This window comes from Dermacentor albipictus, chromosome 9 (assembly GCF_038994185.2).
Source record: "Dermacentor albipictus isolate Rhodes 1998 colony chromosome 9, USDA_Dalb.pri_finalv2, whole genome shotgun sequence".
Lineage (NCBI taxonomy): Eukaryota > Metazoa > Arthropoda > Arachnida > Ixodida > Ixodidae > Dermacentor > Dermacentor albipictus.
This window is the reverse complement of record NC_091829.1, coordinates 110,365,301-110,383,312: the sequence shown is the minus strand read 5'-3', so window position 1 is coordinate 110,383,312 and position 18,012 is coordinate 110,365,301. Positions and strand designations below refer to the sequence as shown.

At 48.8% G+C, this 18,012-nt stretch overlaps 1 protein-coding gene across 1 annotated transcript in view; it reads right to left on the bottom strand.

Moving 5' to 3' along the window:
* The window catches only part of LOC135897479 (uncharacterized), a 128,409-nt gene that overhangs the window by 33,375 nt on the left and 77,022 nt on the right, over nt 1–18,012 (bottom strand). The window contains exon 12 of the mRNA XM_070525235.1: nt 4,436–4,568. Coding sequence (XP_070381336.1) covers nt 4,436–4,568 — 133 coding nt within the window. The remainder of the gene's footprint in view (nt 1–4,435; nt 4,569–18,012) is intronic.

The window sequence follows — 18,012 nt, the reverse complement described above, 5'->3', positions numbered from 1 at the left end:
CTTGTGAGGCGCCGGACACGTGCTCTTGCGAGCGAGAAGTTACTAGAGAGGGTCCCGCCTTGGAGGGCAAGACCCCTGCGCCCATCAGCCCGGAGGTCGATGGGGCTCCCTGAGGGATTTGGCTGCGCCGGCTGTTGCCAGCGCAGGAAGGGGCCGGAGAGGCCGGGGCAACCTCGGCTGCGCCAACCTTCGGGGTCGATGATCCCTCATTCAGGGTTGACGGAGCAGCGCTAGCTGCAACCGCCGTGGGGGCAGATGGCGTAGCTGCCGACTCACTGCCTGTGGGTCGGACAGCCGCCGGAGGCCGTTGTGACGCTGCCCCCTGACGCGCCACTTCGTCAAAGCTTTTCTTTGGCAAGTATGCTACCCGCCTGCGTGCCTCTTTGAATGATATGTTTTCCTTTACTTTGATTATGACTATGTCTTTCTCTTTTTTCCAGGACGGGCACGACCGCGAGTATGCGGCGTGCTCGCCTTCACAGTTTACACAATGGAGAGTGCTCACGCAAGCTTCAGAAGTATGTTCGTGTGCACTGCACTTCGCACAGGTTTGACGGCCGCGGCAGCTCTGCGAACTGTGACCGAAGCGTTGGCATTTGAAACATCTAAGCGGATTTGGCACATATGGCCTAACACGGAGCTTGATGTACCCGGCCTCTACAGACTCGGGCAGAATACTTGAGCCGAAAGTCAATATAAGGTGTTTGGTCTTGATTTCTTTGCTGTCACGCCTGATCTTAATTCTTTTAACATTGATAACGTTCTGGTCACTGAAGCCCTCCAAGAGTTCATCCTCCGTGAGCTCCAGCAAGTCATCGTCCGAGACAACACCGCGGCTTGTGTTCATGGTACGGTGCGGGGTTACTGTTACTTGGGTCTCCCCAAATGACACAAGTTTCGGCAGCTTCTCATACTGCTTCTGATTTTGGAGCTCCAAAAGGAGATCACCACTTGACATTCTCGACACCCTATATCCTGTACCGAAAACTTCGGTCAGAGACTTGGAAACAAGAAAGGGTGAAATGGATCGCACTAGTTTGTCTGGCTTTTCTGAGTGAATCACGTGGAATCGAGGAAAGTTGTGGACTTGTCGTCCGAAAAATTGAAAGAGATCTTCGGTGCGCCCTCGTTTCTGAGGGCGATCAGGAAGTTTGGGGAAAGAAGTTTCCATGAAATATATAAAGATTCGGCAACAGCGCCGACCGCCCACCACGGAGCCCAACGAGGGGACGCGGCAGAGCTTGCATGCAAGTCTGCACGACGCCAGCCGTACGCCGCCACTATAACCAAATATGGTGTACCCAAGATTGGATAACCACACAGGGTTAACCCTTGCCGCCGAGGAGAATGAAGTAAATGGAAGAGAGGAGAAGACAGGAAAGGTAAAAAAGTAAGAGATAAAGACAAAGATTCGAGAGGAAGAGATAGGAAGAGGCGACTGCCGATTTCCCCCGGGTGGGTCAGTCCGGGGGTGCCGTCTACGTGAAGCCGAGGCCAAAGGGGTGTGTTGCCGCCGCCGAGGGGCCGTAAAGGTCCAAACACCCGGCATTGGCTCAACCCCCAGGATCCCCTTTTCCCCGGACACGGCTAAGCCGCGCACGGCTACACGCGGGAGGGTCCAACCCTCGTGTGCTCGGGTACGTGGTGTCGCAACACACCAAACGCCTGCTTGCGCAGAAGCCCCTGCGGGGATTCCTTCACTTAGTAAACAAGGAATCATACGAAATGGACTCGCGCAGGGAAGTAACACAGGAAGAACACTGCCAAGAACAAATAAACAAGTGAAAGTGTGAAATAAAGATTTCTATTAGCGCTTTTTTAATTAGCTCTGGAAGAATCATAGAGAAATATATGCTTGCGGAACAATCATAGCTCTTTTCTATCCCTCGTTTACTGCTCTACCAAGCGCCTAAACCAACTCGCATCGTTATTTGAGAAGTTGCGTAATCATGCGTGGCCGCCAGTCCCGTACAACCGCGTAGAGCGCAGGAGGCTGCGGTTCTAGACACGGCGCCCACCTCGCAAGGTTAGAACACACCCACGTAAGCACAGCAGAGAAGTGGCTACGTCAGGCGGCTCGACTGATAACTGTAAAAGCGTCATTCAAAACAGGCAGATCATTGTCCACTTCCGACGGCGTGTTCTCTAATAGCTTTTTAAATAAAAAGACGTTGATCCATAAATACCTTCACAAACAATCGTTAAATTTGTTAATTTTCGCTTTTCCTTCTCGTTTGGCTGTTGCCTCGGCTCTCTCCCTTGATACATCGCTTAGTTGCTCAACTCCTTGCGACTGTTCTTTCCAGATGCCAATTTTGCACGAAAAGTGCTGTACAATCAGGGAAAAAGACGAGGTAACGGATGACATTCATATCGCTTATGGGTTTAACGGTTATTACAGGGTTTGAAGATGGACGCTTTTCCCATCATTTTATTTTCCGCCTTATCTAGCCTATATCACGGGTATATGGTTCCGAGAGGCTGCCAGCGTTCCAGCATCTGCCAGAAAATAACGCAGCAAAAGCAAAACTTAAACGCAACTGGCGGTTACTCCTGTCGCAACTCTCCACGAGCTCACTATGAACCGAATCCCTTTCCTGGTCCCTGGATCAGCCTAAATAAAAAAGGTTGAACTAACGAAGCAACAACGATGCGCGTGACCGTTGCAATAGATAGTGACAACTACATGCATCTTCAGTTGATCACGCGGGTAACTCAATCAATGAGAAATCTAGCCTTCACACCCATACCGTCATCCAAAAGGAGTGCAAAACGCAGCAAAACCTTGACCACCGAATATCTGTCAAGTCATAAGATTGACTGGCGCCGCTTTAGGAATACGTGTGAGGAGTGGTTGCGTGGGCGGGGAGGGGGGGAGGGGTATGCCACTTAATTTCTGGGGGTCGAGGGATGGTGGGGGTGCGGGTTAACGCAGTACGGCAGATAACCATATAAAGAGAGTGGTGTTGGCGTCTCCGACTGGTCCGCTTCTCCTTGTTTAGCTTGCATTGGCTCGTCGACGATCGCGACGGCGTCCAGCGGTGCCTTAAAGATGCTACTAAAATGAATTGCCAATGAAGAAGATTTGACAAAGCGATGTCATATACGTGCCGAAGGTGCTCAGAAAGGCCATAATACCACGCCAAATTTTTATTATAGGCAAAGAAATCAATTCTTGCCCGCAGTTCCACGTAGACATCGCCGGAACGATCAGTGTGCCATCTTCTACTGCTTTCGGAACGGGGTAATCTCCGGTTATCCCAAAGAAATTTCAGTTCTGTTCGGCATATGAATGCATCTTTAGTGCACAGATTCCACTGTGACGTGGTGAATTTCCACGCCTTTGTAACGTTGCTTGCAACCAGGCGAACTGGACGTGGCCCGAAAACATTTTACTGATTGCGGAAGGCTGAATGGTGACAAAGGCGTGGAATCGCAAAGAACTGATTTTCTTTTCGTCGGCCCAAAGATTCATAATCAGCGTGTAACGCGAACTTAAGATGTGGAGTTTTCGTGACGTCTCGTGACAGACACGCTGCTAGGGTTGGCGTGTAACAACCGGAAAAAAAGGATGCTCGAAAGACCCTGCTCAACCGAAACGAAGGATGGATTCCTAATTTGCTATGGTTTTTTTCGAGTGGTTGTCGGTCTGGCAGGCGCCCCGCAGTGATGACAGGCCCCTTCGTGTGTGCGACTAAGGGGAGCACCCTTTCCAAGAACTGCCCAATTCGATGGGAGAACGCTTTCCGCGAACCACACGGCATCCCTGGGTTGCCACCAGCGGAGGCACGCACGTGCAAACGTCACCTGGGAGAAGGAACCAAGCCGCCCATCCTCGACCAGACTCCATGGGTTGCCGCCAGAGGAGGCAAAACCGTGAAAACGTCACCTGGGAGAAAGGATCAGCCGCCTACGATCCCCGACCCGCGGGTTGGCGGCAGCGGAGGCAAGCAAGTGCAACGTCACCTGAGAAAGTGGGAGCGGCTGCCAAGCACCGGAGCGACTCAATGCATGTCACGTGATGTTGACGTGAGCAAGATCCCGCCTACGATTTTAGTGGGCCTATTTCAGGGGCCCCGCAATGTACTTTTTCAATTAATTCATTTTTTTCTTCTTATCCTTAACCAACGATTGAATAAACGGTGCAAGTTTCGCACAATAAATCGTCTCGTCCTTGCCTGGTCGCCATGGTCTACTGGACGCCTGCAGCTTGCCGACAACGCGACGCTACCCAATAGTAACGCCGGTCGTAGTTCCAGAAACAGGCGTCGCACAACGCGAAGCGGGCGTCCGCCACTAGTGTTTCAACGATCGTGGCGGGCTAACGAAGAAAATTGAATAGAAGCATATTGAAATACCTTCACCTTAAAAGCGGCAAAGTTTCAACACGAGCCTTCGCGAATAACATCGCAGCGTCGCATGGGCACAGGCTTACCTGCAGAGCTCGTCAAGAGCCGGTGGGTCTGGCATTGTAGCCGCCAGGAACACCGTGCCGCAGGTGAAGTACGACCCAACGTACTCCCGGATGTGGCAGTGCGGCACCGAACTGCTGCGAAATCGTCTTCGCGCTGCGTACAGTAACAAGCAGCGTTAAATATTCATCGAATTCTTGGGCTTTACGTGCGAAGAAACTAAAATTTTATTACGAGGCATGCAGTAATGTGGGACTCCGGATTAAGTTGGACCGCCTGTGGTTCTCTAACTTGCACCGGATGCATGTGACATTGGCGTTCTTGCATTTACACGAGCCTCGGGTAATGTCGTCAGTTATACCACGGGGAAATATTACTGCAGGCCAAAAAAGGTCGTACACATCGCACCATCGCTGCCTGCTATACTGGCCGGCCACGCGAATGATGTCGCTCGGGGTCGAACGTGCAAGAATACCGTAGTTGGCTGCCCTAGACATTAGGTCTTGAAGGCGCATTAAGAGAAACGCTACATCAGTTTAGTCCGATAAAGCAGTCTTGCTAAACACTATCTTCGTTAATTCAGTTTTAACAGGTTGACTATCAGAAGAAAAAGAAATGAAGGTCAGAGTTTCACTTCGTGAATCGAAGCGGTGGCCTCTATGTAGAACGTGCGCCCCGTATGCGGAAGGTACTGGGTTCGAGCACAGGTGTCTCCCGAAACTGGCCGGTTCTTCAAATGGGCAGCAAATCTCTCGGCCTGCTACTCGATTATTTTTCGGGGTTCACATTTCTAAAGGGTGTCCTATACAGCTTTCTAGGCGTTGTCTTGGGACTTGTGTGACCACCGACGGCTTTGTAGAACATCCGCCGTGGCCGTGGGAAGCAGACCATTAAGGTATCTGTCGATGAATACCAACCGGTAAAAACGTGTTCCCGGCCTAGTGCACGGCCATTACGGAACCTCATCGCTCGGAAAGGGGCGCTGCTCCGCAACCCGGGTTGTCCCCACTATTTAATATGTGCTTTGGGACGCCACATGGGAAGGCGGTCAAAAATGTTTGCTGGGCTGTGTGGTGCCAGTGATCATGCTAAATATCCTAAACAAAAAGTTCCCTGCAAGTCATGCAATGGTTGTTATCCTATCTTTAACAGATGCACAATATTATGTTTAACATAAATCGGCTAAACAGGGACATAGTTGAGGCCAGAGAAATTATTTGGCATAATCAAAGTTGTGTTAGTGCCCCGTCTGTACCATTGAGTGATAAGGAAGTGAGGTTTCTGGATGGTGAATGACAGTGACAAGGATTGGTTTTGCCGGCACAGGTGGCTATGCAGTTTTGCACGTGGTTTGTTTGTTTTCTTGCCATCCTCTATTTTTTTTCAGATCGTGGAAACGTGTACATATGTCGCTGTCACAATAAAAGCCAGTTGAAGTTTGCGCATGTTGAGTGTCCCTTCTTCGTTCCACGTCCTGGCTTTGTGCGCGCTAAAGTTTAATAAGAATCATGTACAACCAACTCGCCCAAAACGGGACGCTTTTAAACCAAGCTGACACCCTTGGCGAACACTTCCAGCGCGTTTCCAGTGGCGTTTCCTTTGGCTGACGCCCTTGGCGAACTTTCCCCAGACACGGCTAAGTCGCCCACGGCTAGACGCGGGTGGGTCCAACCCTCGTGTACTCGGGTACGTGGTGTCACAAAGCACCAAACGCCTGCTCACGCAGACGCCCCTGCGGGGGCGGCAAAGACGACGACGATAAACAATCATATCGGAACTTGCAAAAATACTTGAGAAGCAAGCAGAACAAGCAGTGACTAGTGCCCGGTAATAAAGCAGCCTGCACTTGTTACTTTTCCTGCTTACGAGTCTGTTTGTCCCTCAAGTTTCGTGACGCCGCGACAGTGGTGGAGGTGCTGCCCACCTGAGGGTCGCGACTCCTACTAGACCCCCACACGCATTGCAAGGAATCCACCTCTCGTCATTACTCCAGCGCACCGATTCAGCCGCCGCCTGTTAGGCCTGAGCCCCGAATTCACTACGGTTCCAGCTCAGACAAGCTTGGAAATCTTCACATCGGCGAATTTTCTCCTTCACAGATGACGACAAGTCGTTCCCAGGTGACTTTTCAGCATCCTCTCGTTCCGGACATCTTTGGTCGCGATGCATTTCAAGACGTTGAGGACTGGCTCGATCAGTACGAAAGAGCTGCTAATGTCCACGACTGGAGCGAAGAACAAAAAACTTTTCCAAGCTTATTTCGTACTAGAAGATAGCGGTCGCACGTGGTTCCAGAACTGGGAAGAGCACTTCCAGATATGGAACGACTTTCGACGCCAACGCCTGGAGACGTTCTCCTGTTACGACCGGCGGGATTACGCGCAACAGCTTATCGAAGCGCGCTTACAGCAACCCAACAAAAGCGTCGCCATGTATGCTGAGGATAGGGCCTGTTTATGTCGCCGAGCCGACCACGATATGCCCGAGAATAAGAAAGTACGCCATATTATGCGAGTAATTAAAGAACAGTTATTTTCAGGCAACCTACAACACCTATCAAACACAGTGTACGAATTCATAAAGTAAGCTACTACAATCGAGCGGGCACTTCGACAACGATGTCGGCACATTGACCGCCAGCGCAGTAGCACACCCATCAGCGGCACCGCTAAGCCTCCACTAGCGAAAGCCCTCTGCGAGAACTGATTCGCAGAATACTGCGCGTGGAACTACAAACCCTGGTTGCTCCGTCTACCGAGCCCGCACTCACTTGCCAAGGTGTTCTGCCAGGAGCTGCGGCAAGCCTTTTTATCGCCCGCGCCGTGCCCCTAAACACGCCCGTGGAGCTATGCCGGTGTAGTTCGTCGTCCTCCAGCTCTACCACCGCAGTTCACGCCGTTCCATCTGGGACCTGTTCCCACCCCATCGTAGCAGCGGGAGCCTGGGCGACGACCACCAGCTCGCCGAACTGACAAGTGGGGCACTGGCAACTGCCGACCACTCTGCTTCTCTACTGTGGGGAACCGGATCACATTGTTCGTCACTGCCCTCATCAAGATACCGATTTTGGAGGCTTCCCAAGTCAAGTGTCCGCACGCTTTGAATACTGCCGTGCCCTGGACGAAGATCATTTTTCGTCTAACCAAGCCGCCACGCCATGTCGTCGCTGGCACTCTCCGTCACCTCGACGTTGCTCTGACCCCAGCCGCCAAACATTCACTTCAGGGGATGTCCGTCAATAAAAAGGCTTAGGTCTGCGCGAACACATCCGTCAACATTACTCGCCGTCCTCATGTCGTCTTGTTGCAACTTCCCGCCTTCAGGGGCCTTCCCCTCAGTCCTCGCCGGGGAAACTAACGGCCGTGACCTCCGGGGGTAAGGTTGCCATCTGTCGAGACACCGAAAAGACCCTCCAACTGCCGCAACAAGACGACATGACGACGACGAGTAATGTTGACGAATGTGTTCGCGCAGACCTCAGCCTTTTTATTCACGGACATCCCGTGACAGCCCTTGTGGACACCGGTGCTGATTTCCCAATTATGCTTCAAAAGCTGGTTGACCACGTTAAAAAGGTGAAAACACTATGGACAGGTCCACACACCAGAACCACCGGGTGTTAGCTAATGACGCCAGCGGGTAAATGTAGAGCCAGAATCCACAACGGTAATTCAAGCTTTGTTGCCACGCTCGCTATCCTCCCCGAGTGCTACAAGGAACTGATCTAGGGGTTAGATGTTCAGCGGGATTTTGGCACTGTAATGAACGACCCAGAGCTTTTGGTCACGTTTTCCGCGAGCCCTGACGTAGACGGCAACTATGATAGACAGCGCGAGCGTTTACGACTAGCTGAGGACGTGACGATACCGCCGCGAACCTGCTGCCTTGCGTCTGTCTCTAGCGAGATACCTTATCATGGTGATGTGATAGCCGACCAAATCGGCCTGCTATTGCTCACACAAGGCGATTCGATTGCAAGCGGCATTCTGCCATTAAGTCGTGGTCCCGCAGCAGTGCTCCTTACGAGCTTTAGCAACGAACGCCACTACGTCTCGAAGGACACGGCAATTGCGTGCTGTGGTGATACCGTACAAGTAAAGCACTGTTTCGCTGTGCACGACCACAGCATGAATGAAACGACCATTCCGGCCTCGGCAACATTGTCTGTCATCGTTAGCTCTACCCTGTTGCCCGCTAAGAGACAGCGCCTGCTATAACTGCTACAGCAGTTTGAAGATTGCTTTTCGTCTACGTCCAAGGTCAAACAAACACCGCTGACGAAGCATCGGATAATTACGGAAGATGCCACGAGACCAATTCCACATAATCCCCACCGTGTGGTCCGAAGGAACGCGAAGAAATACAGAAACAGGCGAAGAAAATTGCCGACATTGATGTGATACAACCTTCGAAGAGTCCTTGGGCGTCCCCCGTGGTGTTGGTCAAGAAAAAGACGACAGCGTACGCTTCTGTATTGACTACCCCAAGCTAAATCAGGTAACAAAGAAAGACGTCTACCCCTTACCACGCATAGACGATTCAATAGACAGGTTGCGCCAGCCACGCTATTTTTCCTCCATGGACCTACGCAATGGGTATTGGCGGAAAGAAGTCGATGAGAGAGATCGGCAGAAAACCGCCTTCGTGACGCCCACCGGCCTTTACTAATTTAAGGTGCTTACTTTCGGTTTGTGTCCAGTGCCAGCCACTTTTCAGCGTTTAATGGACCTCGTACTTTCAGGTCTAAAGTGGCAAACGTGCTTGGTATACCTAGACGATGTGATCTTGTTTTCGGCTGCATATGAAGAGCATCTAAACAGGCTCGTTACGGCTCTTCCTTACGGTTGTTCCGTTGCTGGCTGTTCTCCACGCCGTAAGCTCGGCTGGCCTCAAGTTAAAGCCAGAAAAGTGTTATTTTGGTTCAGTAGAGATGCGGTAGGAAGGCCATGTCGTAAGTAACGAAGGTGTTTGGCTAAACAGACGTCGTGACCAAATTCCCCACACCATCTGAAAAGAAGGCAGTGAGACGCTTTTCGGGCCTGTGCACCTATAACCGACGGTTTTTTGCGTACTTTTCCCGTATTGCCCCACCCTTGACGCGACTAACGCGAGAGGATCTACCCTTTGTGTGGGGCAACAGCGAGCAAATGGTATTTAACTAATCACGTCAACGTCTGCAAACTCCTCCAGTTCTTCCACACCTTGAGCAGAACGCCTCGACAGCACTTCATACCGACGCGAGCAATGTAGGTATGGGTGCCGTGCTGGTGCAGTGGCAACACGGCTCCAAAAAAACTGACAGCCTACGCCAACAGAACTCTCTCACGTACAGAAGAAAACTATTTCACTACGGAGAAGGAACGCCTCACCGTAGTGTGGGTTGTTATTAATTTTGGCCCTTATTTGTACGGTCGCTCATTCCGCGTCGTCAGTGACCATCACTCTTTCTGTTGGCTTACTAATTAAAAGACCCCTCTGGTCGATTAGCACGCCGCAGCCTCAGGCATCAGGAGTTCGACATCACCGCCGTATATGAGCCATGGAAAAAGCACGCTGACACCGACTGTCTCCCTCGGTCCCCAATTGATTGAAATTCCTTTATAATATATAAAAAGTAAAACTGGTATCGACAAAACATTGTTCATTAAGGAGCTGCATTACGTTTCATCTAGGAGAGACCACGCTAACAAAATTAGAGCTTATCAGTGCCGTACCAATGTGTTTAAGTATTCCTTTTTTCCTAACACGATTAACGATTGGAATGAGCTCCTTAATGAAGTGATGTCAGCTTCTAGTTTTGAAAATGCTGTCGAGAGCCATATTCTTTGATTGTTCTGTTATTCATCTCTGCACATGCGCTACTTCTTGTTTTTTTTGTTTTTTTTTGTTAGTTAGTTACTTTGTTACTCACTTTCTTTTGCACTTTGTTAGTTTCTATTCCGCTTTTGCGAATTTCAGTGCTTAAACTATGTTGTATTTACTGATGCATTCTTTTGATGTTGCTGAATATGTTTCCATTGTGACCACCTGTATTTTAACTCCCCTACGATAATGCCGTGCAGGCGATGTAGGTATACCAAATAAATAAATAAATAAATAAAATACAGCCTTCTGTCACTGAGGATAATGGCCCAGACGCTGCATTTCTTGGGAGTCGTCGATACATTTACCATTTCTCGGCAGCAGCGCAACGACATAAAACTGATTCCACTTATTAATTTCCTGTAAGGCAGAGGCAACGACGTACCGTGACTCTTTGGACGAAGCCTGGCGTCATTTTGCATGCAGGGCAATGTTCTCTATAAGAAAAACGACCAAAAGCACCGACTTACTGGTCGCGCCTGCTTCGCTTCGCAACTAAATTCGCCCAGCATGTCATGATGAGGCCACCTCAGGTCATCTAGGCCACACACGAACATTGTCCCGACTGCGGCGCAAGTATTATTGGCCGAGCTGGCAGCCGATGGTAAACGTCATGACTCCATGTCCTGTCTACCAAAGACACAAAGCGCGATCTGCGAGGCCAGATGGTCTCCTACATCCTGTAGAGGTGCCGGGATCGCCATTCGATAAAATTGTCATGGATTTTATGGGACCATTTCCAACTTCAACTACAGGAACCGGCTGATTATTGTCGCCACCGACTACCTTACCCGGTATGCGTAGACAAAAGCTACCCAGCGGGGCACAGAAGCTGAAGCAGCTCGATTTTCCATCGGCACGGTGTCCCAGCGGTATTGACTACTGACTGAGAAACCACGTTCACGGCCGAACTTCTAGATGCAGTTCTCGAACTCAGCGGCAAAGCCACACCGGAAAATGACACCCTATGATCCCCAGACGAATTGACTAACGGAGTGTTTCAACAAGTCACTAGCATACGTACTTTTCATCTACGTCGATGAGAAACATAAGAACTGGGACGAGATTTTGCCTTATGTAACCGTCGCGTATGACCCCACTCGACAAGACACGACTCGTATGACACCATTCAGCTTGGTACACGGTCGCGAAGCCACGACAACATTGGATGCAGTGCTGCCGCAGGAGTGTGACGATATCTATGCAGTTGCTGAAGAATTTGCTCAACGTGTCGAGGCAGTCAGACAGCTTGCACATGTACGCATCCGCCACCAGCAAGACAAGGACGCGATGCAGTACAATGGTCAGCACAAATTCGTCGCCTACACACCCGACGAGAGAGCTTGGGTTCGGATGCGCATTCGGCGTCGGGGACTTTCAGAAAAACTGCTAAGGCGATATCTTGTGCCCTACACAGTTGTGCGACGCCTGAACTAAGAGGTCGTGCCAGATGGCGAGACTTGTTCGCGGCGCTGCAAGTATCTTCCTGAAGTAGTGCATGTGGTGCGCATGAAGCCCTACTTTTATAACTGACACGTTTTAGCGTTTCGTGTGTGCATACGCTTAAGTTGCACATTTGGATCGATGCTTCCTTTAGAAGGGGGGCAAATGCCGAATCTGTAGTGCTGTAAGGACGACGACAATAAGCTAACATATCGGCCCTTGTAAGAATTCATGGAAAGGAAGAAGAAGCAGTGACTAGCGCGCGGTATTAAAGCAGCCCTTACTTGTTACTGTTCCTGCTTACAAGTCGGTTTGTGCCTCAAGTTTCGTGACGCCATGACAATATAATGTACGGAAAATATTCGCACACTCAAATTCAGTTGGCACAAGAACACTGATGACAAACAAAGAAATAAACAGCGCATTACTCTTCTAATTTTCCCAAGTTAGAGCCTAGGACTACTGTCCCTACGTACGGCCAGTTCAGTCTCGCTGTTCGACCACCAAGTGGTTGCGGCCCAGACTAGTGTTGCATCGTACTGAGTACTACTGACTGATCAGGTTAGTGATTACAACCTATACTGAAATGAATGAGTTTCATACAACCTTTCAATACATTTCAGTAAACTAAGAAAAAGGGGAGGTGGCAACTGCTGGCCTGCTTCGACATTCCCCAAGCCACCACCTACTGCGACGTGCCTAATCTCTTTTACAGAGCTGTTAGACTTCAGGCAAGCATTCGGCACACTTTCCCGTCATGGCTCTCTCTCCCCTATTTCCATGTTCTTGGCGATTCCTCGCTGCGTGGGTGCCTCTAATTTCTGTCGTCAGGCCCGCTCCGCAGGCCCGCTCTCATAGAATTCCAGAACTGATATGCACACCGGCAATTTAGAAGCGCCTCGTCAAAGGGCCGTTTTTCTCGAATTCTAAGCTGTCACTACCATGGCCTGCATGAGCTTTCGATGAGTGGGCTGTTCTCCCTTTAGGAAATTCGTCACAGTGTCTCCGCGCAGGCGATTGACCTTGTGAAAATTTCTTGCCATTGTGGGTCCTTTGCCGTAGGCATTCACACCTTACAAAGGAGCTTGCGAAGTCACCGCTTCCCACCTTTGGTGACAGTGTCATCGCGCCTACATTCATGGGTAGGTAGGTATCGGTAGGGATTAGCCGTACGTTCCAGCGCTTCACGCACACTCTATTACCGCGCCGAGAAAGTGCTTGTATACTTCAGTGCGCCACGCCGCCTATTCTGCACGTTTCAGAGATCAGCGGCTTAACAGCCCCCCCTCCGTAACTCTGGTCTTGAGGCGTTGGGCGACGCTCCGATACACCGGGTCAACCTCGCGAGCTTGATATATCCACCGCACATTTCTTAGTTATTTCGCGCCGGTATCGAGGTAAAGGTTTCGCACCTTCGGTATAGAGAATAACAGAGTGCAATACATCTTGGTCCAATTACATTTTTCTTTTCGATCCCTAATACCGCCAGTAACGCTCGTGCCTATGACAAAGTTTCTTCGCCATACACTGTCTTCTGCTTAACAGATAAGATGAATAATTTTTTCAAGTCTTTTGGAGAATAGGGGAAGGATTGATTGAGGGATGTTTGATGTTTAATGGCGCAAGGGCCAGGAATGGCCAAAGAGCACGCTAGTGTCACAGAGTTCGTCCTGGTCTGATGGTTTCTGTGAATTTAATGTGACGTGGCTGTAAAGGGGCGTAAGAGAGTTTGAGTATATTGCATAAAATCTACGCGTAATAAAATTATGGCAATGATTATTGCCGTGTAATATGAACACTAAAATAAATTGAGAAAAGAATGGTACAATATACAAAATATATCCGATGCTAAATTTTGCTAGAGCACTTCTGCCTCACCACAGCCCTTCAAAGCCAAGGACCTAGAAGCATGTGCTATACAAAGAAAACTATCTTGAAAGAGCATGCACTACGGAAATAATGGGCTTCTCACGTGTAGCACAACATCTTTCAAGTAAGCGAGGACTGCTTTGATCTTAAAAAGCGGTTCTACACCAAGAAACCTGGCCGGATGCAGAGGGACGTGATGGCTGTATGCAAACGGAAAATGTTTCCTCCAGTCTCTTTCGGCTTCCCGGCACTCCAGGAAGACGTGGAGGACGGAAAGCCTGTCGCCGCATCTACCACAGGTTGGAGGCTCGTTACCGGTCAGGAGAAAGTTATCTAGTGAACTTAGTCTAGTGAACAGGATGTCTGTTCCTGTTTTCATTGTTGGGTGCCAGAAACCTAGCTTAGGCTTAATTACGTTAAGCCTATTATTCGTTTCTGCGGCCCCCAAGCGTTGCCACTGGCTTCGTAGTTTGTTTCCGAGGAAAGCCTTTATGTCTGTGGCAGAGACTGCAGCAGAACGAGTACCCTGCGATGCCATTGATTTCGCCATCTCGTCAGCAAGCACATTTCCCTCGATTCCTCTATGGCTACGAACCCAGCATATTACTACATGTCTGTGCAATCAGTAGATGTTACATAAGTGTGTGCAGAGTTCATTGAAGACAGGATTTGTATGCTTTTGTAAAGAAATGAGTGCCTTTTACAAGACTTAACGAGTTTGTGAATATGATTGCGCTGTCAAGTTTCAGTGTCTTAATATGTTTTACTGCAGACAGTACTGCATAGGCTTCTCCAGTGAAGATACTTGTTAGGGGGTTGAACACGTCAGATTCAGAAAGAGAGGGACCAACAGCAACGTAGGATACGTCATCATGGGATTTGGACGCGTCTGTGTAAAATTCGTAGCAGGAGTACTTCGATTGAAGCTCATGCATAGCAATTTCAAGCTCAGAGGCGTGCTTCGAGACCTCTACCAAGGATATGTCACATTCTATCACCTGCCACTCCCAGGGCGGTAATAAATTAGCCGGAGCCATTAGGCGATGTTCGAGTATCGGGACATCCATTTCTTCACTAAGTTCTTTTACACGCCGTGACAAAGGAAGACTCATAGACGGTCTGTTACGGAAAAGTGTTTCACACGTCAAGTCGTTTACTGTCATGAAACGCGGATGTTCCTTATTAGAGCGCACTTTAAAAAAATAGGTGAAGCTGATGTATGTTCTCTGAAAATTGAGTGACCACTCATATGACTCGACGTATAGGCTTTCGACAGGGCTTGTTCTAAAGGCGCCAGTGGCCAGGCGGATACCCAGGTGGTGGACGGAGTCTAACATATTTAGCGCGCTCGGGGTGGCAGAGTGATAAACCACGGCACCATAGTCCAGTCGTGATCCAACTAGACTCCTGTAAAGATTCAATAAACACTTTCTGTCGCTACCCCATGTTGCGTGGGAGGAGATCTTAAGTAAGTTCATTGTTTTAAGAAATTTTGCTTTAAGATATTTTATGTGAGGGATGAATGTAAGCCTGATGATGATGCGCGGTGTTTTATGGTGCAAGGGCCAGGTTTGGCCAAAGAGCGCCCTGACAAGTGGTAATGTTGAGGATGTATTACGGATGACGTGCACAATGAATTCGTCATGGTAGTTGTCACATGGCTGTAAAAGGGCCTAAAACCTGTAGCTGTAAGTGGCGTAGAATATATAGTTGCTAAAATAATGACGGTGACTAGGCAGTGATGTGGGCTATGGCAATGGGCTTTCGTTAAAACATTATGCAATAAAACATAACACTGACACCAGAGTTTCAAGAAACCCTTGAATGCAGGGCTGTTAGTCATGTGCTAAAAATTGCCTGGCCAACTGGTTTTCAGGGTGTGGGTTTCGGATAAAAGGTCTAGGACTATTTGCAGTTTAAAGAATGGTTCGTCACTAAGAAAAAATGCAGGATGGAGAGGTATATTTTCCCGATATGCAGAAGGGAAATACTTTTTCCTCTCTGTTTCTATTGCAGGGCACTGGATAAGGACATGGAGGACTGTCAGGCTATCGCCGCATCTACAAGTAGGAGGATCCCAGCCAGTCAAGAGGTAAGAGTGAGTACTGTAAGTGTGTCCTATTCTTAACCTGCGAAGTACTTCCTTGTACCGTGCTGTTTTGTCACTTATCCAATTCAGCAATTTTGGTTTTATAATGCGTAACTTATTCAATGTTTGTGTATCCCACTCTGCTTGCCAATGATTCCTCAATTTACGGCGCAGAAAGGGCTTGAGGCCTGTGGGAGGAATGGGGATATTTCCATCTCTGTCGCTAAAACTCACTGACGTAGCGTTTTCGTCAGCAGCTACGTTGCCTTTTATACCTTTATGGCCAGGTACACAGCATAGGATAATCGCTTGGTTGCACATATGTGCGGAGCATAACGAGCTATACAGCTCATTATAAACCGAAAGCTTATGCTTTCGTAAGCTAATTAGGGCTCTCACTACACTTAATGAGCCTGTGAAGACAATAGCCTTAGCGATATTTGTGAGCCGTATGTGTTGAATAGCCTTAAGAATGGCGTATGCTTCCGCTGTAAAGATACTGGTGTGTGGGTTTATTGGCCGGGATGTTGAAAGTGAGGTTCCCAGAGCTGCGTAAGCAACACCAGCTGGAGACTTCGAAGCGTCTGTGCAAAATTCATCACATGAGTACTTCTCCTTGAGTTCCAGAAAATGCGAATATGTGTTCGCCTCCGGGGCTCGTTTCGATATTTCTAAGAAAGAGATGTCACATTGGATAGTCTGCCACTCCCAAGGTGGTGGGAGCCATGTAGGTGCCATTAGGACATTGTGTAAAAGAGGGACCGCTGTGTTTTCCGAGAGTGCTTCCAACCGGAGGGACAGAGGGGGCCTAGTGGCTGGGCGGTTAGGAAACCGCCTAGCAGTAGACAAGTCGCATATAGTAGAATGACAAGGATGTTTAACATCTGAGTGAACTTTTACAGTGTAGGAGAAAATTAAATATATTCTTTGGTATTGCAATGACCGTTCGTTTGATTCGACGTAGAGGCTTTGCACAGGGCTAGTCCTAAAGGCACCTGTAGCAAGGCGGATACCTAAGTGGTGAATAGGATGTAGCATTTTCAGAGCACTAGGTCCGGCAGAATTACAGACTATTGCTCCGTAGTCAAGGCGTGTTGAATTAGACATTTGTACAGCTTTGAAAGGCACCGCCTGTCGCTTGCCCAAGATGTACGTGACAAGAGCTTCAGCAGGTTCATAGACTTGAGGCACTTTGATTCCAGATACTTCAGGTGTGCTACAAAAGTCAGCTTACTGTCTAAAAGATTCCTAGAAATTTGTGTTCATGGCTCACAGATAGCCGTTCTCCATTTAGATCTATTGCGGGGTCCGCTAGTATGCCTTTCTTGTTGAAAACAGGACGCATGTACGTTTTTGTCGGCTTAGGTTGAAACTGTTTTGGACCGCCCACTTAGATAATGTATTTATGCAAAGCTGTACTTGTTGCTCGCAGATACTTAGGTTACACGATTTGAAACCTATCAGAATAAAACATAGTATATGATATGGCAGTCTGGTTCGAGTGCATTTTGACATTAAAAAGAGTGCATCTCAGCCCACCACCTTGTGGAACACCAGCCTCTTGCGTAAATGGACGAGGCAGAACGTTACGAACTCTAGCACGGAACGTCCTATTGGAGAGGTAACTCTGAATCACGTTCAGCAAGTTGCCTCGAACTCCCATTTCAGACAGGTCACGGAGGATTCCAAAACGCCAGGTTGTGTCGTATGCCTTTCCATACCTAAAAATACTGACAGGAAGAACTGTTTGTGGACAAAGGCATCACGGATATTTGTCTCGATGCGGACAAGGTGATCTGTTGTGGATCTACCCGCCCTAAAACTGTACTGAAAGCGAGCGAGTATCTTGTTGCTTTCAAGAAAATGGATGAGGCGACGGTTAATAATCATCTCAAATAATTTGCATAGACAAGTAGTCAGAGCTATAGGCCTATAACTGTTGGCTGAGGAAGGGTCCTTCCCCTCTTTGAGAATAAGGATCACGATTGCTTCTTTCCAGACAGAAGGAACGTAGCCGGCAGAGAACATGGAACTGAAGAGTGACAGTAGTGTTTTTTTGGGTTTCAGGGTGTAAGTGTCTGATCATCTCATACATTATTCTGTCACTTCCTGGAGCGGACCTGTTGCAACAGTTCAGTGAGGCTTGGAACTAAGCCATTCCAAATGAACGATTGTATACTTCATTGGATGTGCCTTTGCCACCCAGAGTCATCTGTTCTGCTTGTCGCCGGAATTTTAGGAATGTATCCATGTAATGAAATGTACTGGAAAAGTGCGCGAAATGTGCTCTAGACAGCCAGCCTGGTCCTCAAGAGTATCTGTTTGCGTGTTTACTAA